General features: G+C 35.0%; 3 protein-coding genes across 3 annotated transcripts; 2 read left to right on the top strand and 1 right to left on the bottom strand.

Moving 5' to 3' along the window:
- Window positions 1-1,032: 1,032 nt before the first annotated feature.
- LOC114712743 (uncharacterized) lies at window positions 1,033-9,579 on the bottom strand. Its single transcript, XM_028897286.1, has 9 exons — window positions 6,541-9,579; window positions 6,065-6,454; window positions 4,646-5,302; window positions 3,951-4,554; window positions 3,748-3,851; window positions 3,242-3,322; window positions 2,785-2,865; window positions 2,058-2,144; window positions 1,033-1,044 (listed from the first exon to the last, which is right to left on the bottom strand). The coding sequence occupies exons 1-9, from the start codon at window positions 9,577-9,579 to the stop codon at window positions 1,033-1,035; spliced, it is 5,055 nt and encodes a 1,684-aa protein (XP_028753119.1).
- Window positions 9,580-16,008: 6,429 nt separating this feature from the next.
- Window positions 16,009-17,410, top strand: LOC114712822 (uncharacterized). Its single transcript, XM_028897371.1, has 2 exons — window positions 16,009-16,110; window positions 16,815-17,410. Exon 2 carries the CDS (start codon window positions 16,816-16,818, stop codon window positions 17,326-17,328), a length of 513 nt encoding a protein of 170 aa, XP_028753204.1. The 5' UTR covers window positions 16,009-16,110; window position 16,815; the 3' UTR covers window positions 17,329-17,410.
- A 3,728-nt stretch (window positions 17,411-21,138) lies between these two features.
- Window positions 21,139-22,131, top strand: LOC114712741 (uncharacterized). The gene has a single exon (XM_028897285.1). The coding sequence runs from the start codon at window positions 21,139-21,141 to the stop codon at window positions 22,129-22,131; it is 993 nt and encodes a 330-aa protein (XP_028753118.1).
- The last annotated feature ends 2,621 nt before the right edge of the window (window positions 22,132-24,752 follow it).

Here is a 24,752-nt window from a genome sequence, read left to right as displayed (position 1 = left end):
ACGAAACATCCCATCTGCAATTTTATTGGATATGACAAATTGTCACATAAAATGCAGGTTTTTGTCACTAAGCTAGATGAAGAAAAGCTACCAGAATATTTCCATGAAGCTGTAAAGAACCCCAAGTGGAAAGAGGCCATAAAGGAGGAGCTAGATGCACTACAAAAGAACCAAACCTGGAAACTGGTTGATTTACCACCAGGAAAATCAACAGTTGGGTGCATGTGGATATTTACCAAGAAATTCAATCCAGATGGGAGCATCAATAGATATAAAGCTTGATTGGTGGCTAAGGGGTTCACACAGATAGAGGGAATAGACTATCAGGAGACTTTTGCTCCTGTAGCTAAATTTAATACAATTAAAATTCTCCTCTCACTTGCTGTAAATTTATATTGGCCCTTACACCAATTGGATGTCAAAAATGCCTTTTTAAATGGCGATCTAGTAGAAGAAGTTTACATGGACGCTCCTCTTGGCCTAGAAAAAACTGGTGGAAAGGTATGCCGGCTTTATAAATCCCTTTATGGTCTAAAGCAATCACCTAGAGCATGTTCGAGAAATTCTCTAAAGTTGTCAAAGCTGAAGGGTATTATCAGTGCCAGGCTGAACACACTATGTTTGCGAGACATAATCCTAATGGTAAAATGGTGATACTAATAGTATATGTAGATGATATTGTGATCTCAGGTGATAACTTGCAAGGAATACAGCAATTGAAGACATCTCTAGCAATAAATTTTGAAGTAAAAGACCTAGGAAGTTTGAGATACTTTCTAGGAATGAAAGTTCCTCGCCTAAGCTAAGGGATAACTGTGTCTCAGAGACAATATACCCTTGATCTACTCAAGGAAACCGGCATGTTAAGAGCAAGTCCTGAAGATAATCCAATGTTCCCTGATTTCAGGAATGTGTTGGAAAATCCTGGAGAACCAGTTAATGTTGAAAGGCACCAAGGTTTGGTGGGCAAGCTTATTTACCTCTCTCATACCCATCCGGACATATGCTTCCCAGTCAGTGTTATTAGCTAGTTTATGCATCAACCTGGAGAGGTACACATGCAAATAGCATACAAAATATTGCACTATCTAAAGCTAGCACTAGGCAGGGGCATTCATTTCAGAAAAGGAAGGGCAAGGAATCTAGAAGTATAGACTGATGCGGGCTACGGAGGAAAGATGATATGAGATCAACTTGTGGTTACTTTACCTACTTGTGGGGGAATTTGGTTACATGGAAGAGCAAGAAACAAAATGTTGTGTCTAGAAGCAGTACTGAATCTGAATATCGTGCAGTAGCACTTGGTATATGTGAAGGTATTTGGATCCAAAGGCTTATGACAAAGCTGAAAATTAAAATGGATCCTAAGATGACACTATATTGTGATAACAAGTCTGCAATCTGCCTTGCCGAGTGTAGTAAAAGGAATATGGAAAATAATTTTCTTGTATTTCATTGATCAGAATATACACATATATATACAAGTGAGGGGAGCCTCTACATTAATGGCTAATTATGATGATATCATATCCTATCAAATCCTAATCATAATTACATAATATTTACATATCAAATCATATCATATCTCTACACCAAGAACCCTATGCATTATGATTGCACTAAGCACATAGAGATAGATAGACACTATTATGGAAAAACTTGAGTTGGGGCAGGCTAAAATAATTTATGTTTGGTTAGGTGATCAAACAGCAGATTTGCTGACTAAGGGACTTTCCAAGTTCGAAGAGTTATGTCGCAAGCTAGGAATGATAAATATCTATTCACCAGCTTGAGGGGGAGTGTTAGCGTAATAAGCTCCTAACTTTCAGGGATTTTATTCTGCCATTAATATTATTCCCTTCCCCTTATAGTAGATTTATTATATCTTGCAATTATGATAAAATCTCCTTAATCATAAGCTAGAATAATGGGATATTATGGCTGTTTGCATCCCAAATATACTATTTATGTAATGGGCATTACCCATCATGAATACACAGAATTTTTCAGTCTCTCTTTGTTCAGTGCGAAAGCATTTGTTGAGAAAAGATGCTTACCCTATCAGACTTTAATGGTGGAGTTGTTGCTGTAGTTGAAGTAGGAACTTGTTCTTCAACAATTTCATTTGTTGATATCTTAGTACTCTGTACAGTTCATAAAATATGAATAAGTTCTTAAAGAAGTTCAATTAACCAAGCAGAAAGTCTTTTATGAATTGAGGAAAAAGGTCAATGAAAATACAAAATGATTATTATTATAAGACACTTCCACTTCTACGTTGCTGCATATATAACTGAAAAAAAGACTGAATACACACACACAACGGTGAAAGTATTAATTGAGAATAACCCTTACCACATTTGAGTTAGATGATAGAATTGTAGAGAGCTTTTCTTCAACAATTTCATTTCCTGATGCGTTGGCACTCTACGCAGCCCATAAATTATGAATATATCAGTTTCTAACAAGGTTAAAATAATTAAAAAGCATATAATATATTAATTAAAAGAGAAATTGTTTGTTGGTATAAAATTTGACGAATTTACGGTGCCTTTGTTAGCCATCTCCTTTGATAGTTCGTTACTCTAAACATTAAAAAAATGGTATAAAAAGAAGATAAACTGAGCTTTGATGTTATTAATAACTATAACAAATTAAATTTCAACACACATGAAAAAAATATCTTTATTTATTTGGAACAAATGGATAAGACAATGAGGTAAGAGAGAATTCATTAGTCAGTTTCTTAAGTATGCTTAGTCATAGGAAAGTATAAACACTTACATTTTCAAAATTTGGAGAACCATTGCTCTGTTGGGGCATTGCTGAGTCATTTCCAACATCTTGTGATCCCTCTTCTTCAATCTGAACAATAATAGAATATATATTAGCTTACTATTAGAGTCAGCTTTGATCCCTAGATGTGCATCAGCTACTCGTACAAACTCTTGTATAAATTAAAAACAAAATCATCGCCATTAAGCCCTTTCCACTTCTGCATTGCTGCATAACTGAAAGATGATCAATGAAAATACAAGTGAAAGCATTTGTTAAGGAATGAGTCCCACAATATTTGAATCAGATGACGAAGTTGTTGCTGCTGTATTCGAAAATAATTTGTGTTGAAAATTGAGTTGCTAGAAAAGTTCAGTTCATAAGGAAGCAAATCATACATCTATTGATAGAGAAACCTTTTTTCGTCAATGAGGCAGAGTAATTACTATGAACCATAAGTTTGTACCTCTATCAAATTTGGTGAACTAGTTCTCTGCTTTTGTATTGCGGAGTCTTTTTCAACAGCCTCATTGGATGGCTCTTCACTCTAAACAACCAATCACAAAAAAATATAAAGAGAGATCAATTGAGTTGAAGTGTCCAACAAAATTTGTATATCCTGGCCCGCAAAGAAGAAAAAACCGTTCTAGATGTATTAACATCCTGCTAAAATTGGGGACGGAGGGAGAAGACAAGTGAGAAATAAATTTGTTGGCTTCTTTAAAGTTTGTTGATTATAGAAAAGTATAATGTATGTACATCAGCTTGGTCTTGAGTACTACTGCTCTGTTCTGATATTGTATTGTCTCTCTCACGAGCTTCCTTTGATTCTTCTCTTTTTCTCTAAGCAATGATAATGAAGAAATTAACGAGTTGAAATCATCAAGAAAAATAGTAATATTAGCCCACAAAATAAGAAAAGTAGGAGAACTATTGAATTTCTACCAAAATTAGTACAAGTCTAGCACTAACCTCGTCAGCCCAGCTGTAAATAATATGGCATGTGTAGACGAAGTCATGGTCATCCTCAAAGTTCCTCTTTTCTTGTGTCAACGAATAATTGACATAATTAGATACTGCACAAGAAAAACCACAATTTCATTATTATTAATATGAGAAGAAATCATATATAGCAGTTAGTGATTTCGATTAACTACGTATATGTGAATACTTACTCTCAGAGGAGCTGACATTAGTTGAAGGGATATTGTTACAATCTTGCACAACACGGATTTTCACAGTTTGGAAATCAATTCCATGATAGATAGTGTGAAGACTTGGTAGTTCTACCAGTCTTAGTGCAAGTAAATTTGGAAGCACATCTTTGATGACCAAATCTTGTGGCGCACTCTGCTTCCATTCAAATACCTGCGCGAGCTCAGGAGCATCTTCTATCTCCAACAGCAAGAGACATGGAAGTTTAGCACATGTGGAGATAGAGAATAGGCATTTCAACTTCTTACAGTGCTTCACTCGAATTCTGCATAGCTTTGGGAAACATGGTTGATGCAAATCTAAAGGATGTTTCTGATTCTCTTCATTATCCTCAATCATGCTCACCAGCTCTTCACAGTCTGATATAAATAGACTTCTCAATTCTGGTATGCTTCTTGTGGTAGATGCGGATAGTATGAACTTCAATTGTTTGCATCCTACCAATGTTAGCCCAGAGAGGTTCCTAAAGCTCAGAGAGTTTTTAGATCCCACGTAGATGTCGCTTAAATCAGGTAACTCTTGCAAGTTCGAAAGTGCCTTACCTTTCTCCTTGAAAGATAATGCCTGTAAGCATACAATTGAGATATGTTAGTATTAAAAAGTGTCTTCAGTTGATTGATTATAAACTAGAGAAGCAAACTAGAAAGAGGTTTACCTTTCTCCTTGAGAGATCTTCCTGTCTTTTGTGTCCACCAACCAAGAAATCTATAAAAGTTTGGACAAGCCGTAGACATCCTTCAATTCTAATATATTCTAGATGTAATACCTCCACGTAATAGTTTTCTGTGCAAATACTAACCATATTTGGTAAATCTACAAGGTATATTGTCTTCAAGGCTGGGAGATTAAGTTTACTCTGAACATTATGATTTTGATCAAGATGACATTCTCGAAATACATATTTCATCTTTTCTGCCTTCTGGATGCTCACAGATCCCAACTCCCTAAAGTCTTTTGAATAAAAAGCTGGGAATACATATTCCAAATTGTTACAGCTCCAAACATGAATTTTCTGTAAGTTGGGAAAGATAGAGTGCACATTCCCATGACCCTGACTATTAGCCCCCTCGTCTGTTATTATATGTTCCAGCATGTCACACCGCTTGACATACAATGTTTCCAAGAACTTCAGTGACGTGGCAATGGATATGGTAAAGAGTGACGTTAACTTGGAAAATCCAGTTATCTCAATCTTTCTCAAATTGGATTGATATAATGGTAGTGGAAAATATCCTTGAGCTGTACTTGGCACGTGCTTTTCTTTGGATGCCTTGGTTAAATACAAACATGTGAATTCTTTTTTCCCTTTTTCCTGGTAAACACATATGAATTCTTCAGTAAACTAATAAAGAACATTTTAATATGCTATTATATTTTAAAAAATAGAAAGTACTTTGTTTGGTTCTATACAGAACTTGCGAAACCAATGAAGAATTCAAGAGAAATTTTATTTAGCTTTTCTATCAATATATATATATATAATTTCTCCCCTAATTTTTCTCATATTGTAAATAAAGAAAATGCTAGCTTTAGATATAAACTGAAATTTCCCTCTTTTACTTTTCTATTATTTTCTCTTTAAACAATTAGCTACAGGCCACAATTATATATTTTAATCCACATAACGTGAACTTCCATATTAAAAATTATCATTAAGAATATAAATTTTCAACGTTCTAAATACTTCAGCAAATGAAAAAGTGAAGTAATGAGGAAAAATTTAACAATATAAATGTTTTAGAATGGAAGTCAAATGTGAAAAAGTAACTTGCAAGTAACACGGAACATATTTTGAGACAAGTCATCAAAATCAATAATACATGTGTTTAAACACACAAAAAGCTACGACAAGTACAAATCTTCACAAAATAATAAATTTGATCTACTTCGATATTCACAAACTAAAAGGACTAGTTGGAAAAAGGTTTACCTTTTTCTTTGAGAGATCTTCTCTTTTTGGCGCTTCAACGGATAAGTCCATAATAGTATTTATGAGAAGTTGTGGGCAGTTTTCCAAATGTATATCTTGTAGAGATAATGCTTTCACAGAATAGTTTTTGGTACAGATACTAACCATATTTGGCACATCATGAAGGCATAGGCTTTTGAGATTCAGGAGGTTAAGTTCGATATGAACATTATGCCACTGATTGGAATGACATTTTCCAAACACATATTTCAACTTTTCAGCATTGAAGACTTCAAGCTCCTTTAAGTTGGAAAAGATAAAACAATCATTCATATGATTGTAAACATGCCCCTCATCTGTTACTATATGTTCCATTTCACCACATTCGCTTATTGTCAATTCTTCCAACAGTTTCAATGATGAGGCAATGGATAGGGTAAGAAGTGACTTCAATTCAGAAAATCCCTCTATACTCATCTTTCTCAAATTCTTGTATGGATATAATGGAGGTGTAAAAAGTCCATCAGCTCTACCAAGATGTTTCTCCTTTAATGCCTATGTTACATCAAAGTATTTGTCAATATGTTATTACATTATCAAACTGCAATCACAGCAACAAAGAAAGCGTGAGAGATAAGTACCTGAGTATGGCCCAGTTGATTGCCCTTGAAAAAAGATGGTTCATCTATACTTAAGGCACTTGCTTTTGAAGATAAACAGCATAGAGGGTCCCATGATTTCTGCACCTGGGAGGGCTGTGGGAGATAATGTTCTGGATAGATGTTGACGAATTTTGGTACGTTTGCAATATCTATTTGTTGTAGTAAGGGGAGTATGATTTCTTTTTCCATTTGATACATTCCTCCCTCCTCTAAGCATTGTCCAAATATGTATCTTAGCTCATTGCAACCATCGATTATCACACTTTCTAGCTCTTTGCAAGGAAAAATTGGAAATATAAATTTCAATGCATGACATTCTTCAACCTTGAAAAACTTCAATTTCGGGAACATCAAGTGGTGGATCTTTTGATTAGGATCTTGATGATCATCCACTTTCTGCTCTGTTGATTTCACATCATCACTTATTAGGCATTTCAACTTTGAGCATCCCTCTATGTGTAAATTTTCCAATTGCCTTAGACTCTGAGCTGCAGGTAAGTGGAAAAGACATGTCATTGAACAAGCATTTAATGCTATAGACTTTAGATTACTTAGCTCTAGCTTGCCCTTAAATAATGTGCCATCTAGTTCACCACAATCATTTAAGTCTAGCTTCTCTAGTTGTTTGAGAAAGTCATTAGGAGGATGGCCATGACATAATTCCCTCACATGCATATTATAAAGTCGCAGCTCAACTAAGTTGGAGAAGATGGTTGCATTAGATTGAATGCCACTTGTATTGATGAGGCATTGTATTGCAGGCCAAGATTCCAAAGAAAGCCTAAGCAAGTCATTCATGCCATCATTTTCTTTAGGATGAACCATGTCAGGAATGAGATTTGCCCATCTTGCTTCATTACATTCTGTTAACTCGAGAATCTCTGCTCTTGCTACTAGGGATTTGACTGTGCTTTCAGACAAGATCCCTTCTAAATTGGTTGAACTAAAATATCTTTTTATTGAAGCATCCAATTGAAAAGAACGCTGGAAGGAGTAGTTGCCTTCTACATGATATATTCCAAATTCTTGATGGAGATCTATAATTTTAGAAGGCTTTGGATTGATTTTAAGAGTGTCATGATTTGAAACATAATACAATGCTTCAAGTTTCACGCATCTCCCAATCACTTCAAATGGGTTATTCTTTTCAATTGAACAATCTACCAAGCCTAGCAACCTCAGTTTCTCCAGTTGGCTAACTTCATTTGGCAATTCACTAATTGAACAATTTGTCAACTCAAGAGTTTGGAGTTTTCTCAGGTTTTGCAAAATAGATATATCACCCAACTCCCAATTTGCCAGGGATAGCGTTTGGATATTTTCAAGTGAATGAACTGATTTTGGTAGTGATAAGTGCAATTTTCTCCCAAACTCAACCTCAGAATACAAAAGCAAAACTCTAAGTCCCTCCATGCCTCCAAAGAATGTGTCAGGAACTTCCAAAGAACGATTTGCATTTACCCATGCTAAAAGAACCTCAAGATTGTTGCTCTTAAAAGAGTTGAAAAATTCATCTATCATCCAGGATGAATATTTTATATTCTGCTTCAATTGACTTTTAGAATCCATGATTACTTGAATCTTTTCATCTCCTATATGTTGGACCACATCACGAATCACATCATGCATCTTTACACATCCTTCTTTTGTAGTCAACAATAAAGCAGAACGTACGAGTGTGGTTTTGATTGAAAGCACTTCACTTCTTGCTTTGTAGTAGCTGCCAACATTTTCACAAAGCCCTAAACCTATAGCAATTCTGCTTAAAAGCTCTATAGGTATTTCATAAGCTCTTGGGAATAAAGAACATATCAGGATGAGGTCCTGAGCTCTTGTATCTAGACACTTGAAGCTTATTTTCAAAGAATTATAAAACTTTTTTGCTTCTTCATCATTATTCCCATGCCTTAAGGATGGATCTTTTTCTATTGCTGCAAAGGCATCCTCCCATTCATTTGGATCCCAGTTTCTAAAGGTTCTTGCTACTGCCACAACTAGGACTGGTAAGTTTCCACATTCATTCACAACTTTTGATGCCAACAACTTCAATTTATTAGGACAATCCTTCCCACTTTCAGTGGCATGACGTAGGAAAAGATTCACTGCGTCTTCCTCAGGTAAGACCCCTAGTTTAATGATCTTTTGGCAGCTCATTCTTCTACAAACTGTCTCATAACATGTGGTTAGCAACACACAGCAACGACCTTGGGTACGGATGCCATGGTGAATCCCTATGTTCTCAAGTTTGAGCTCTTCCCAGACATCATCAAGTATTATGAGTACATTTCCAGCATCCGCAATTTGGATCCATATTTGTTCTGTTAAATCCTTGTCATCCTCTAACTTCAATTCCAATTTCTTTGCAATTTCATCTCGAATCTTTTTTTCATCAACAGGGTTGGGCACTTCAATAAAGATAACTTTATCAAATGCCTTTGAATTTTCAAATTCCTTCCCAACTGCTTTTGCCATTGTGGTTTTCCCCGATCCTCCCATTGCTTGCAATCCAATCCTATAATTATTGTCATCTTTCAGCTCCTCCCTGAGTTGTTCAAGAACTGAGTTTCTACTCTTGAAATGCATAAACTCTTGTGAATAGAATTCCATGCCGGGACGTTCAGCAACATGTGCAACTTGTGAAAAGTTCTCAGCTTTCTCCATCATTTCTGCCATCTCTTTAGTCATGCTCTCTAATTCCTTCGCGAGTAGACACTGAGAAAACCAATCATTACAGAAACCAAACCATTTCTTTGGTCTTGTTACCGGTTTTATAAGGTCGTTGGCTTTTTCAACCCAGCGGTTAACTATAGGATCAATTTGAGTCTCATTTCTTCTTTTGGCTTCACTTATCTTCACGTCCACACTCTCCACTGCAGCTGACAAATCTTTTTTTTTCCGTTCAAAGTCAGCTGTATATCTCTCGTAACAACACAAATATTGAAGTTCCTTTGTTACTTTATCTACCAATATATCGGCACATTTTTTTGCAGCAGCACTGCTGGCAGCGTCACCGGCCATCTGTGATACATAATGGGATTACAATTGCAAAAATAATATGACAAGGGAAAAAACATTATTTTATCATTAATATGGAAAAACAAAAGAGGAAGAATATGACAAGGAATAACTGGAAATTTAATTAAAAAAGAATTGGGTAACGGGTAGGTGCGAAATTAAAAAGAAAATTAGGATAAAATCTGCCATTAATATAAATTTGAAACAAAAAGGAGAGGAAAATAAAAAATATGTAAAAATATATGTTTCTTTTGTGACTTTAGTTGGTTTAAATAGAAATATGTATAAATATTACTTAACTTGGTTAATTTATTAGGTCAGCATAATATCAAAACTCATATATAGTCGCATTAGTCTTCGCACATCATATAGGTGGGCATATTAATAACAACGTGGCACCATAATACCATTCGTTTTCACTTCAGTCTTTATATTTTTGGCCGATGGAGCTAGTAAAAATGGTTGTATCTGGTTCTACTTTATAGACTTCGAAAATCCTAAAACTTAAATATTGATAATAAGCTAAGTTCAGCCAAAATTTAAAAATATGAGAAGTATAGGCGTAAATTTATAAATAAAATTACATATCGAGTACAAAGTATAATTATAAAAAATACTTAGAAATTTGAGAAAAATCAAGAAAAAATCTGAAAAATAGTAAAGAGGTTCTTTTGAGGTTTAGAGAAATTATTTCAGGTGAAAATACTTCAAAAAAGATATATATATATATTTGTCAAAAATACCTATTTTAGAGTGAAATTTTAAGGAAATAAAAGAGAAAATAACTATTAAAATTATCTAGTTTGTTTCCCAGAAAGCGTTATAAATAATTTTAAAGTTGATCTTTGAGAATTAGCAACTTATTTTTCCAAAAATTCCATATCGTGATACCAACTATAATCCAAGATTTCACCGGCACAAAAAAAAGTCATAGCAATCAAAATCTCACTATTTATATTGAGATTTCACTGGCATAAAAAACAAATCATAGCAATCAAAATCGCACTATTTATATTGTGCACAAAATTTCGCAACGTTGAGGAAGTTAACCTCACAATCCATTCTACACAGAATTTTATGAGCTCAAGCGCCTCACAAATAAAAGGTATGATTTACGAATATAAGGAACTCACTCTTTCAACAATTTATTCCCTCCCATCCTTTTTATAAGCCATAAATAAGTAAATAATTATTCAACATAAGTAAAATGATTACATTAAAAAAGGCCAGTTATTTACTATATTTGGTCAGTTTGAGCAGAGCCCAAACAAACCAAAGGAAAAGATCAACCCAAAAACATTTGAAATATTTTTTGTGGGGGGGGGGGGACAGACAAATCAACAACCAGCAAGACAAAAAACAAACAGCAAAAAATACAAAAAAATAAAAAAAAAAAGCAACAATACATCCTGTAACATTGACCTCATAATGCAAAATCAGCAAGGAAATCTCGAACCAAAGTACGAGCTGCATGTCACACTAGCTAAAACACTACCATTTGTGACACCCAAAGAGTCCAAATAACCATAAGCATCCTTTGCACTTACTATTGTGAAAAGCAGAAGCCAACGAATTATGCCACTACACGTCGAAGCTTGGGCATGGGTACCCCGTGGGGTACCAGAGAACAAGGTTTTGGCATGAAAGGTAAATTAAAGTAGAGACGTGCCAATAAGCATAGGGCAAATCTAGTGCTTGAGCAAGTATCTGATAAGATACCCATGAAAGAGCAATATCCACAGGACGTAGAGAAATAAAGACCGTACCCAAAAAAAAAAAAAAAAACACACACACACACACAACTGCAAACTCGACTGAACAAACATGAAAAAGAACACCAATTAGTTAAAATCAATAAATACATACTTATTTTTTAAATATACCCTTTATTTAAAGAGAGGGTGAGTGGAAAAGAAATGAGAGAATGAGTAGGAAAAAGATATGAAAAGACATATAATTAATCAAAAAGTAAGAATAAAAAAATGCGTTAAACGCACATGTTTCAAACATCTCCAAAATATAATTTACCAAAAAAAAACCATAGCTTATTAAAAAAGTTCGGAGAAAGTAATCTTAATATTGGTACGTTGATTAAAAAAAAAACTTCATCGAATCATCAATCAATTAACAACCCAAAAGTGAAGTATATGACACGGAAGGAGTGAAAATATTGTGTGTGTGTGTGTGTGCGCGCCGGCCGGGGGGGGGGGTTAAGGGTAGAAGCGAAACTGAAGAGAAAATTTGGGCAAAATCTGAAGTCAATATAGATTTGAAACAAAAAGATGAGGAAAATTAAAAATATAAAAATAAATATAAGAAGATATATGTTTGTATAATAAAGGAGACTTTGTCTACTTTAAAAAAAAAGGAGAACTTTATTAATTAAAACACAAAACGATGATACAAAAAAAAGGAAGAAAAGTTTAATAAATATTATTTAGCTAGTGAAATATTTTTTAGTCATTTAAAAAATTTAAATAAAGAAGTTTTAATAGATAATGAAAATTAAGAAATTTTATAACGTATTAATATATTTGAAAAAATATGTAAGAAAATTATTTTTTACAAATCTGAATATTTAGATAATTCTTATATTAAAGGGGTATTTTAGTCAAAATAAAAATTTACAAGTTAAACTTACAATTGAATGAATGAAAAAAGTTTTAAATATATAAAAAACGTGTGTGTAAGGATTGGATCTCACTTCCAGTAGTGTGTAAGGGAGGGAGGTGGAATTCATATTTTGGTGTGTCCAGTAGTGTGGATCTCACTTCCTCATGAAACTCAATTCCATAAGAAATAATCGAACTGGGTTCCATCCCACAATTGATGGAACTGAAATTTGGGGACCATTTTGCCATGAGATATCTGGCTGTGGGCCCATTTCGGTGTGTAAGGATAGCGAGGGTAGCTTAACTTGTACCTCGTTGTCCTTTTAATTAGGAAGTTAATTCAAGTGAAACATCTGACCGAGGGTGCATGTCGGGTGTTAAGCGACATAGCATTTCACAACTATTGCAAGACACTGGAAAATAAAAAACACCAAACCGACTAATAAGGTGTTAGTTGAGGTGGTAAAGTAGCCTCACAAAAAAAAAAAAAAAAAAAAAGAGGAGGAAGTGCGGAGCTCGCACCTTCAGAGAAGCCTTTGGAACCTACCAGAAGCAAGGACTAGGAACCATGATAACCACATTTCCTAACCAGGAGCATGGACAATGAACCAACCTTATTATGAGACAATGAAAAAACGGAAGGCCATCAACAGTAATGTGTAAATGGAAGAAGAAAAACCAAGGATGATCGAGTAGACTATGTAGAAACCTCTTCAGACATGGCACTATTTATTCCGTACTTGAAAAAGCCATTCGGATCCTCTATATCAATGTCCTGGGAAGCAACTCTATTACTTACTAGATGATCATTGAATCACCTTTTTTTTTTTCCTACTACAGGGCTGGCTCAAATCCCAGAAATAAACTACTCCCTCCGTTTCTTATTATAAGAGACAAATAACCGAAGTACGTTGATCAAAAAAACAGTTAAAATTAGTTAAGAACAATTAATGTGTAAAAAGTATAATTTTTTTCCAAAAATGCCCTCATTAATAAGGAGAGAGAGCATGAGAGAGAACAATTAAATTATTAAAAGAAAGAGAAGTGAGAAGGAAAGAGAATGTGAGTTGGAGATAATAAATATGGGTAAAATAGTAAATCAACACAAAAAAGTAAAGACAACTTGTAAGTGTCTCTTATATATAGGAACATGCCAAGCATCAAATGTCTCTTATAATAAGGAACGGAGGGAGTATTTTTTAAAAACCCGACCCGTGAGATGATAGGCTCGAGTCGGCTCTTTGACTCGTTTAACTAAAATATAATTTTTTTTGCATATTTTATCAAAATGATAAAAATAAAACAATAGAATTACTAATAAAAAATATAAATACAAATAAAATTAAGTCACAAACATAAACATCATTATGTTTAAACATTTATCACAGTGTAATAGAGTTTATTGAATAAACAAATTAAATAGAGGACAAACATAAACAACTAATGATAAAAATAATTTTTTTTGCATATTTTATCAAAATGATAAAAATAAAACAATAGAATTACTAATAAAAAATATAAATACAAATAAAATTAAGTCACAAACATACATCATTATGTTTAAACATTTATCACAGTGTAATAGAGTTTATTGAATAAACAAATTAAATAGAGGACAAACATAAACAACTAAATAAGCACTAAATTTAAATAATTACATTACGGATGATCTGGTTTAATTATAAATAATTAACAAAAAGTTTAATTAACAAACATAATATACATAAAGAATAATCATTTGTCCTACCGACAAAAAAAAAAAGAGTCTATCATCTCTAGTTCTAAATTTGTTTCTAACTATAAAAATGATATAGATCTTTATTTTAATTCAAAAGATTCTTTAATTAATTCTATTTTAAGCATAAAAAATATGGGATAATAACAAATAAAGACCGTAAAAATTACATGTACAATATTTTAACAGGTTTTAACAACTTATAAATAAGAATTTTTTTTTAAAAAAATAACTAGTTTCAAATTTTGTAATTTTCATGTTTTTTGTTATTTTTCCAACAACTATAATGATTCTTTTTTTTTTTTTTTAATGTTGTATGTGTGAGCTGCTGGGGTAAGTAAAACTAAAAGTGTGTTATGTGTAAAATATTAGGGTTTTCTTTTTAAGTTAAGAAAATATAAAAATTTAAAAAAAATTGTTGGTGGGCTTAAACAGGTCGACTTGCAACACTACAGGGCCACCCTGTTTATTTTTCAGCCTTACAGAGCTGGCCCTTTTAAGTCCGACTTCCTTTTCAAGACTCTAAAATATAAGTACAGTCCTCGATTTAAAAAGGCTTAAACAAACCAGCCTGACGGGTTTAGCTCGTTTTCTTTGCTTTACTTTTGTCCAACACGACTGAAAAACCTATTCCCACCCATAAAGGACACTATCGAAAGATACTAAGGAGAAACCAGCTTGGTGAAGAATATATATACATATATAATATATATGTGTGTGTGTGTTTTCTTTTGTGAGTCTATAGTATGTTTAAATGGAAATATCTAGTAATATAAACATCTACCTTAGTTAATAAATTTATGAAGTTAGCAAATATCAGAGCTTATTGTTAAAGACCACAAATCAAAAATTGGAGAACCCAAAAACCATAAATCTGCTTATCATAAGCGGCAACTATAGAATGTCATTGTAAATAATTTGATTTTCCTGAATGTTATTTTTAGTTTTTAAATAAATATATAATTGACTAAATATATTTATAAATGTTAGAACAAAAAATTTACTTAAAAATTTTCAATTACAAATTTAAATAATTTATGTAATTTCTTGAACTTGTACCGTTTGTATTATATGATGAAGAAATACGTGTTTGACATATTTTTAACCATTTAAAAGAAAGATAAATAAATAAGTTTCAATAAGTCTGATGAAAAATTAAAATTAAAAAAGTTTATAATATAATCAAATTTAATTAATTTTATATCATATTTGAGAGTTTGAAAAAATTTGTATTACTCTCAATATCGCTGTTGGTGGAACAGATTTTTCTCTCCCGAGTGAGAGCTTTTCTCTCTCCATGTGAGAGTTTGCTACGACTAGGGGTGTTCAATTTGTCCCGTCCCGGTCGTCCCGTCCCGGTTCCGGTGAGTTTGGGACGGGACGGGACGGGACAAAAAAAATTTCGAGACGGGACAAGTACGGGACGGGACGGGACAGTGACCGGGACGGGACGGGACGCGGGACGGGGTTGTCCCGTCCCGTCCCGTCCCGGGATATTTTTTTTTTAAAAAATTATTTATTAATAATTATTATTAGATTATTCAATTTACTTATTAATAATAATAATTATTTTTATAGTGATTTTTAACTCTTAAGTTGTAATATTATCTCAACAATATCTCCTTCCTCAATAAAATAATTCATAAAGCCATTATATAGTGTTTTTTTATCGTATTTTTTTTACAGTATTGTTTTTACACCTTTTTTATACTATATAATTGAGTTTTCTACATAATATTTTTTATAATGTTTTTATCTTTAGAAGCCTAACAAAAAATAAGCATTATAATATAAAAAAATTTCATATAAAAAATTATAGTTTTTTTTTTAAAAAAAGGGGGAGGGGAACGGGACGTCCCGTCCCGTCCCGGTTCCGTCCCGGTCCCGACGGGACCGGGACAAAACCGGGACGGGACGGGACACGGGACTAAAACCCTGTCCCGTCCCTGTTCACCGGGACGGGACCGGGACGGGCCTGTCCCGGTCCCGTCCCGTCCCGTGAGCACCCCTAGCTACGACGATTATCGTCGAATTTCTGTAGCTTCTTGCGCCGTCGTTCACTGTGGCGGTGAGGAGGGAGAATTGTGTGTCTCGTCACCTACTGCGACGGGAGAAGTACAGAGTGTTTCCCTATTTGCTCTTTGCAACAGGGGAAGTGTGAGGTTTATCGTAGTTAGAAGGATAGAAGTAGGGGTGTTCAAGGCCGGCCCGTCCCGGTCGGCCCGTTCCGGTCCCGGTCTTATTGGGACGGGACGGATCCGTCCCGAAATTTTTCGGGACGGGACAAACCGGGACGGGACAAAAAAGGGACCGGGACGGGACGGGACACGGGACGGGGTCGTCCCGTCCCGGTCCCGTCCCGGTTCCTTTTTAAAAAAAAAAAATTAATTTTTTAAATTTTTTATATAATATCATTTTTTTCATATTTTTTTAAGATTTGAGACTATTGTATGGAACTATAGATATATTTATTTAGAGTTTTTATATTTGTTAATGATTTGAGATTATTGATGATTAGAATTTTTAGCAAGTTTTTATTGTGTTAAAAGCTTTTGTTTAGAGTTTTTAATAACTATTATATGTAATATTTTGAACTTTTGTTTAAGAGTGCCCAAACAAATAAAAAAGATGTTTTTATAAGATTTAAGCTCAAAAAAATATAATTAAAAAAATTAGATTTTTTTAAAAAAAATTAAAAAAATTAAAAATAAAATTATTTCGGGACGTCCCGGTCCCGTCCCGGATCCGTCTCGTCCCGACCGGGACCGGGACAACCCCGGGACGGGCCGGGACACCGGACAGAAAATCTGTCCCGTTACTGTTCATCGGGACGGAACCGGGACGGGCCTGTCCCGGTCCCGATCCGTCCCGTGAACACCCCTAGATAGAAGGATGGGGAGTAACAGGAAGAGTGATGAAGAGTGCTCCAGCAGAGGAATGGAGGACCTGGAGGTGAATTTGATCTATCGTAGTAAGGAGGATAGAGGCCTAGCTGGAGGTACACTAGCAAGGAAGATAATCTCTGATAAGAACATGAACTCTACGACTATGATACAGATGATTCGGAAAGGTTGGAATCTGCTGAAGCATGAAGATCTAGAGATTGTAGAGGTGGAGCGAAAGGCGTTTATATTTGAATTCAGACGAAGAGAAGATTATTTGAGGATTTTGCGTGGTCGTCCCTGGTCGATCAATGGATTACTGTTGAATGTTCAATGTTGGGATGAGGAGATGGTTTTTAGTGAAGTTGATTTTAATTACTGTACCTTTTGGATTCAGTTTCATGATATTCCATTCGCTGCAATGGACATTGAGAATGCTAAGAAACTCGGAGGATTGGTTGGTGATGCTTTGTTGGTTGAGGATCCAAGATCTGAAGGTTTACTCTCGAGAAGCTTTCTCTGAGTGAGAGTTTTGGTGGATCTAAGGAAGCCTTTAGTGTCTGGTATGTCAGCACCAAGAAAAAAATAAAAAACCTACTTGGATTAAAGTTCGTTATGAGAGACTACATATCTTTTGCTTTGCTTGTGGCCGTATCGGTCATGATTTAAGAAGTTGTCAATTCAGAAATGACGGAGACGGAAGAGTGGAAGCTGAATATGGGAGTTGGCTTAGTACGCCAGCTGTTCGATGGAATGAGAATGCAGTCAGAGTATGTAAGAATGGCTGGGAGGAGTTGAAAGAGTGGTGGAGGAATAGGAAGAATGCTAAGCCACTTATAATGAATGCTGGAAAAGTGGTTTTAGATAACAAGTCAGATAGTGTGAAGAAGGATGAGGAAACAAAAGGCATTGTTGTTAAGCAAGTCCAGGTGTCTAATGGGGGGAGGAAGGAATGTGCAAGAAAGGAAGGTGAAGTTAAATCACTTTCTTCTTTTAAGGAGGTGATTACTGAAGCTAGAAAGACGAAGCTGGATAGTGATGAGGCTGAATTGAGTGGAGGGAGTAGTTTGCAGGCTACTGTGGACTTGACTGTGGATAGGGAGAAGAAATTAGTAGTTAATTCTCCTAAGAAAAATGTTGAGGATCTCTCCAAGGCGCTGGTTTTATTTGGCAGCATTTCACCTATGTCTGAAGTGGTGAGTAGCTTGGGTAAGGTGAAATTAAAAAGGGAGGGTGGCGAGTTGGAGGAGTCTTCTATGATGAAAAGGAGAAAGCTGTGCTTTGATGAATTAGCAGTGGTTCCTGAACAAGTTATTTAGTTCTCCCATGGTAAGGTGGAAAGAAGGAATATTAGAATGTTGAAGAAGAAGAGTAGGTCAGTGAAGATTGTTGGAAAGAGTTGTTTGAGGAATGGGTCTGGAGTTACTATCAAGGAGGATGTTATTGCTGCTAGTGGTTTTGGTGACTGGCCAAAAATAGTTACCAAGGAGCCATGAGGATGCTAGTATGGAATTGTCCAGGGTTAGGGGTTCCCTTGAAAATTCAAAGCTTGAAAAATATGGTTAAAAACCAAAAACCTCATTTAGTTTGCATTTTAGAAACCAAACAAAAAAAGCAAAAGGTGGACAGGGTAAGAAGAAGTTGTGGGTTTGATTGTGGTTTTGAAGTGGAGCCTGTTGGAAAGAGTGGAGGTATTTGTGTTTGGTGGTCTAATTACATAAATCTGGAATTACTATTTGTTTCAAGTAACCTGGTGCATGTGAAGGTTAATTCAAATAACGTTGAGGTTCCAGATTTTGTGACATTCGTGTATGGGTCAACTATGGAGAAAGGAAGAAGAATGGTCTGGAATAAGATTAAAGAGTTTGCAAGTGAAGTTGATGGTACTTGGCTTTGTACAGGAGACTTTAATGATGTTATGTCTCAGAGAGAAAACAAAGGTGGGAGACCTAAGGCAGTTCAAAAGATCCTTAATTTCCAAAATGCTGTTGCAGAATGTGAACTTATGGATATGGGCTTTAAGGGTCTTCAATTTACATAGTGTAATAAGCGGATGGAGGAAGATCATATTAAAGAAAGGATTGATAGGGCTTTATGCAATGTTGACTTTAGAGAAGCTTTCCCACGGGCCCAGGTTTTTCATTTGGAACCAGTGGGCTCAGATCATTGTCCTCTACTGATTAATCTCTGTTATGAGGCTATAAAGACCCCTTGGTCTTTCAAATTTGAACAATTGTGGACTATACACTCTGATTACAATGAGATTGTTAGAAAAGGGTGGTTAAATAGTTGGGGTAGACTAGATGATAGTGTGAAGGAAGTAGTTAGAAGATTGAATCATTGTAAAAGGGAATTAATTGCTTGGAGTAAAGTGGTTTTCCCGAATAATAAGAGGCTTATTGAGAATTTGATGAATAAGCTCTCGAAATGCTATAAAGGGAATTTTACTAATGAGGTGAGGAAGATGGTGGATGAGATTGAAGATAGTTTGGAGAGGAGCTGGAAGAATGAAGAAATGTACTGGTGGCACAAATCTAGAGTCTCTTGGTTACAGGTTGGGGACTCTAACTCAAGATTTTTCCACTTATCTACCATTCAGAGGAGATGCTATTATGAAAATCAAGAGTTCTAATGGAGTGTGGTTGGAAGAAGAAGCATGGATTGCATAATGCTTCACCAAGTTTTATATGGACTTGTTCAGACCTTTTGAACCACGATATTTTGATGATGTGTTGTGTTTTGTAGATAAGTGTATTGATGATGAGGTAAATGTGAGTTTAATGGCAACTGTAGCTAGAAGAGAAGTTTATGAAGCTGTTTTTCAGTTGGGGGGTAATAAGGCTCCAGGGCCTGATGGATTTAGTAGTAAATTTTACTAGTGCTCTTGGGAGATTGTAAAGGAAGAGGTCTGGGTAATGGTGAAAGACTTCTTTGAAGGTAAGGGTGATATTGCTACCATTAATGAAACTAATATGACTCTTATTCCTAAGGTTGATAGGCCTGAAGAAGTGAGTCAATTTAGACCTATTGGTCTTTGCAATTTCATTTACAAGGTGATTTCTAAAGTGCTTGCAAATAGATTGAAACCCTGGTTAAATCGCTGCATCTCTAGTAATCAAGGAGCTCTTGTTCCAGGAAGGCTCATCCATGACAATGTGATTGTTGCTCATGAAATTTTTCATTATTTGAGAAGAAGAAGGAAGGGTATTAGGTGTGATTTTGCTTCAAAAATGGATATGAGTAAGGCTTATGATAGAGTGGAATGGGACTTTATGGAAGCCACCCTTGTTAAGCTTGGATTCTGTAGTTCATGGATCAGTCTAGTGATAAAGTGTATCTCTTCTGTTAAGCTGAATCTTTGTCTTTCTGGTAGGAGAGCAGCGGTGATTAGTCCTGGAAGGGGTTTGAGACAGGGTGACCCTCTTTCCCCTTATATTTTTATTTTGGTTGTGGAAGTTTTATCTTGCATGATCAGGAAAAATGTTGAGATGGGTCTGCTGAGAGGTATTAAGCTGTCTAATAGTTGCCCTGTGCTGACTCACAACTTTTTTGCTGATGATGTGCTCTTCTTTATGAATGGTAAGGAATGTTATTGTAAAAGACTAGCTCAGATTCTGAAAGACTATTGTACTGTCTCTGGACAGCAAGCCAATTTATCTAAGTCTGGCTTGGTGTTCTCAAAAAACTCACCTGGTGATGTGAGGAGGAGAGTTTGTGACATCTTGGGAATCAATGATGCTGAAGAGCCAGGGAAATATTTGGGAATTCCCAGTTTGTGGGGAAAAACCAAAAACCAGGCTCTTGCTTATATCAAAGACAGGGTTGGAAGAAAGATTAAAGGATGGAGTAGTAAGCTGTTGAGTCAGGCAGGAAGAGAAGTATTGATCAAAGCTGTGACAAGTGCTGTTCCTTTATATCCCATTTATTGTTTTAAATTCCCCAAGCAGATGTGTAAGGAACTAGATAGATTAATTGCAAATTTTTGGTGGAATGGTGGCAAAGAGGGCGGCAAAATCCATTGGAAGGCTTGGAGCTTATTGACCAAGTCTAAAAGAGATAGGGGAATGGGATTTAGGGACTTTAAGGTGATGAATGATGTTTTGTTAGCAAAGACAGCTTGGAGGTTATTGAATAACGAAGATGAGTTATGGGTAAGGGTTCTGAAGGGAGTGTATTTTCCTAAGACATCTTTTATGGATGCTAAGAAGGCCATAAAGCTTCCTGGTTATGGTCTAGTATCTTGGATGGAAGAAGTATTTTGAAGGAGAATGTCTTTTGGAAGATAGGCAATGGAAGAAGAGTTAATGTTTGGCTCGACAGAAGGATTCCTAAGATGGAAGAGTGCTTGCCAGAAATGGTTCCTATTTCTGCTAATGTTAAAAATTGGACTGTTTCTGAATTGATTGCAAACGGAAGGTGGGAGTGGAGGAAACTGCAAGGATTGGTTCCTGATGAAACCTTGCAGAAGATCAGTGGTATTAATTCTTTTTGTCTCCACAAACAAGATGATCCTGTTTGGGATAAAGTAAGGAATGGTTTTTACACTGTGAAAAAAGGATATATGGAGACTAAAATGAAGAAGTTTGTAGTGGATGGTAGGGCTGGTGGGACTTTCTCTCTTCCAAATAGTATCTGGGGCAAGGTGTGGAAATTGAAAATCTTGCCTAAAATCACGCATTTTGCTTGGAGATGCTTGGTAGGAGCTGTACCTGTGAAGGAGGCTTTGGTGAGAAGAAGGTGTTGTAACACCTCTGTGATCTGTCCTATTTGTAATCAAGAGGTAGAAACGATTGAACATACTCTTTTCTTGTGTTCACGGTTTCAAGGTGTGTGGTTTGCTTCTGCTTTATCCTGGAAAATAGATTGTAATAGATTTCAGAGTTTTGGACTTTGGTTTGAGAAAATTTTAATCGATGATAATGTGTTGAATGAGTTTCAACTGGCCTATGTTGCTTGGATCATTTGGTTGGTATGGAAGGAGAGAAATAGTGTGGTTTTTGAAGCTAAACAACATGATCCTATTAAGGTTGTGCAGCTTGCTGAAAAAGCAGTGAGGGAATTTTGGAAGGCAAATGACTGGATGGTTGATGATGATGAGCCAGTTACGAAAGAGATTGGTTGGAAGGGTTGGAGACCTCCAGATTTTGGTGTCTTGAAAATTAACTGTGACGGTTCTTGCTCTTTGGAGGCAGCAGCTATTGGGTTAGTTTGTAGAGATCATGCTGGTGGTTTTATGTGGGGATTTGGGGAGGTAGTGAAATCTAATTCTGCTTTCTTAACCGAAGTCCTGGCTGTTCTGAAGGCTTTGGTATTATCAAGGATTTGAATCTGTCGCAAGTGGTGATTGAGATTGATTGTGGAGAGATTTATTGGTGCTGGAATAATAAATCTGCAGATTGTGTTGATTGGAGAGGAAGGTGGGAAATGCAAGAGGTAATCAAGGCTTTGAGTGATTTGAACGGTGTGAATATTGCTCTTATGCCTAGAAAGAGCAATGTAGCAGCTGATTGTCTTGCTGTTGGCTGTAGAAAGGGAGTGTGCCCTTATGGGTGGGTTGATCAACCAACACCCCTTCTAGCTAGTGTTCTAGCTAATGACTTGATGAGTTGGGAATCATTCAAGGCCTGTGATAACTCGAGTGGAAGGAGGTCTGTGGTAAGAAATTCTGCAGATAATGATGGCAGGTTTGAGAGGTGCGGTATTGGTTAATAGTCTTTGTCTCTTGTGGTTTCTTGTTACGTGTTGTTTCTTTTTTTTAGTAGGTTGTACTTTAGGTCTGTTTTGGTTTAAGCTTTGTGTGTTAGGTTGTATGTTAGTTTTTTTGAGTGTTTTCTTTTCTGGCTTCGGCTATTAGTGTTTGTACTTTTGTTTGGTTATTAATAAAATTGACTTGTTTTTGGCCCAAAAAAAATGTGTATTAAAATTACTTCTTATGTATATGAAATTAGTTTTTTCAACAGTATAAATGTTTACATAATTTTTATATAAAAGAGAGGTATTTTTTGTCCAAAAAATTTTAAGAACCAAATTTAACAGTCAACTACTGTTTAGATAGATATAAATAGCATATCGAACATATTAAAAAAAATTTGTGTAATGTATCTTTTAATTTCAAAGGATAATTATATACAATTTTAAAAAATAAAAGGGAAGTTTCTATAATCTACATCAAACAGAGGGATAGTCAATGAATTTTAGCAGTGATTTTCCTCGGTCACAACAAAAGCTTCTTTTTTTTTTTTTTTAAATCTCCGCTTCTCCTTTAGTTGTCCCCATAACTAGACCGAGGGAAGGAAGGTGGGAGATGGAGGGAGGGGATTCCATTGGATGAAGGATAGATAGTCACGCAGTTGGTAACAGAATATTTTTATTTCATGACAAGTATTTCAGCGATGACAATTGGAGGTGGAATAGTGACGTAAATGTTACTTCAATAAATTGGTTACAAAATAGGAATGGGTCATTTTTGAAGTTAGCAATGAACTTTTACATCTCACTAATTTCCATTACTGAATATTTTGTAATGGAACTAGTGATAAATTATGGATGGATATTGGATTCTTTGCAACAGAATAATCACATCAATAATTTTAATCGTAGAATAAAATTTGTTCACTAAATTTTATTACTAATTTATTATCCCTGATCTCTAATATAAAAATTAATTGAATCTTTCAAATATAAAACTTCAATTTATTTTATTTTTATTTTTTATATTTATCTATTTTATCCCAAATAATTGCAAAAATTGTTTCAATAGTATATCATAAATAATTACCCTATCTAATTTTTTTAATACTTACAAATTAATTATTTAATTCTTATCTTCAGTATTGGGCAAAGCACACTGCTTGGAGAGCTCACAATATCACTGTTATGAAATTGTATACGTACCTCTTGTGCAGGTATTTCTAGCCCTTTGATCGGAGAGGGCTCTTCTTTTTTTTCTTCTCCTTCTTGCTTTGACTCTAATGAAAAAACAACATATTGATTCAAATGTTGAGAAAAATTAAGGAAATAACCTACGCTGTCATGACATAAAAAGTTAAAATAAAAATAATCACGTGAAAATTGAATATAATCATGTCCAAATTTCAAAGTGGATACTCGCCTCTAATATATCCTCAGATTTCAACGCCTCTCCGCTCGCACGATGCTTCTGATGGAATTGGATATACCTCTTTTTTTTTTTTTTTTCCTTTTTAATAATAAATAAAGAAAAAGAAAAACAACAACGATTGATGGATAGGTCCCTCGGTGATTTTTTTTTTTTTTTTAAAACCAGAACCAGAAGAACAGCAGAAATTTTAGTAACTGGAGAGAGAAAAAATCAAAGCAGGAATTCAAGTAGAACACACAATTTTTTTCCCTTTTTTTTTTTAAAGAAAAACAAATAAAAAGAACTGAAAAGAAGACCACATCATTTTCACTAAATCAAGAGAAAGAAAAACAGCGACGCACGATTGATGGATACGTACCCAGGGCAATTTTTTTTTTTTTTTTTTGGGGTTAGAAAAAACCAGAAGCAGAAGAACAGCAGGAACTATAGTGACAGGAGAGAAAAATTAAAGGAGGAATATAATTCAAGTAGAACACATTTTTCTTTAAGAAAAACAAATAAAAAAAGAGAACTGAAAAGAAGAGCCCGCAATTTTCTTTGGTTTTTTTTTTTTTTTTTTAACACAGAAGAAGAAGAGCAAGAAGAAGAAGAATGATTGATGGAAGTAGAGATGAATGTGAAAGGAGAAGATCGAAGAACAGAGCAGGAGGACAAACAAAGTGTTAAAGACGAAGCACAAGAGAGAAACGATCAAACGGAAGGATCCAAACACAAACAAGAAGATCGTCGAAGAAGATCAAGGACAATTTTTTTTTTTTTTTTAAGATACAAAGAAAAAGAACTGAAATGAAGAGCACACAATTTTTTCTTTTTTAACCTTTTTGATT

The sequence above is a fragment of the Neltuma alba genome, unplaced genomic scaffold, assembly GCF_004799145.2.
Source record: "Neltuma alba isolate B1F8T4 unplaced genomic scaffold, ASM479914v2 tig00011396_pilon, whole genome shotgun sequence".
NCBI lineage: Eukaryota > Viridiplantae > Streptophyta > Magnoliopsida > Fabales > Fabaceae > Neltuma > Neltuma alba.
This window is presented reverse-complemented; position numbering and strand designations above follow the sequence as displayed.

Excerpts from the sequence above, each read along its gene's own strand:
- LOC114712743 (XM_028897286.1), bottom strand. The coding sequence starts at position 9,579 with ATGGCCGGTGACGCTGCCAGCAGTGCTGCTGCAAAAAAATGTGCCGAT. Across the intron at positions 6,455-6,540 it reads ATCAACTGGGCCATACTCAG|GCATTAAAGGAGAAACATCT; the intron begins GTACTTATCTCT and ends GATGTAACATAG. Across the intron at positions 2,866-3,241 it reads GTTCACCAAATTTGATAGAG|ATTGAAGAAGAGGGATCACA; the intron begins GTACAAACTTAT and ends ATTATTGTTCAG.
- LOC114712822 (XM_028897371.1), top strand. The coding sequence starts at position 16,816 with ATGGGGAGTAACAGGAAGAGTGATGAAGAGTGCTCCAGCAGAGGAATG.
- LOC114712741 (XM_028897285.1), top strand. The coding sequence starts at position 21,139 with ATGGAAGAGTGCTTGCCAGAAATGGTTCCTATTTCTGCTAATGTTAAA.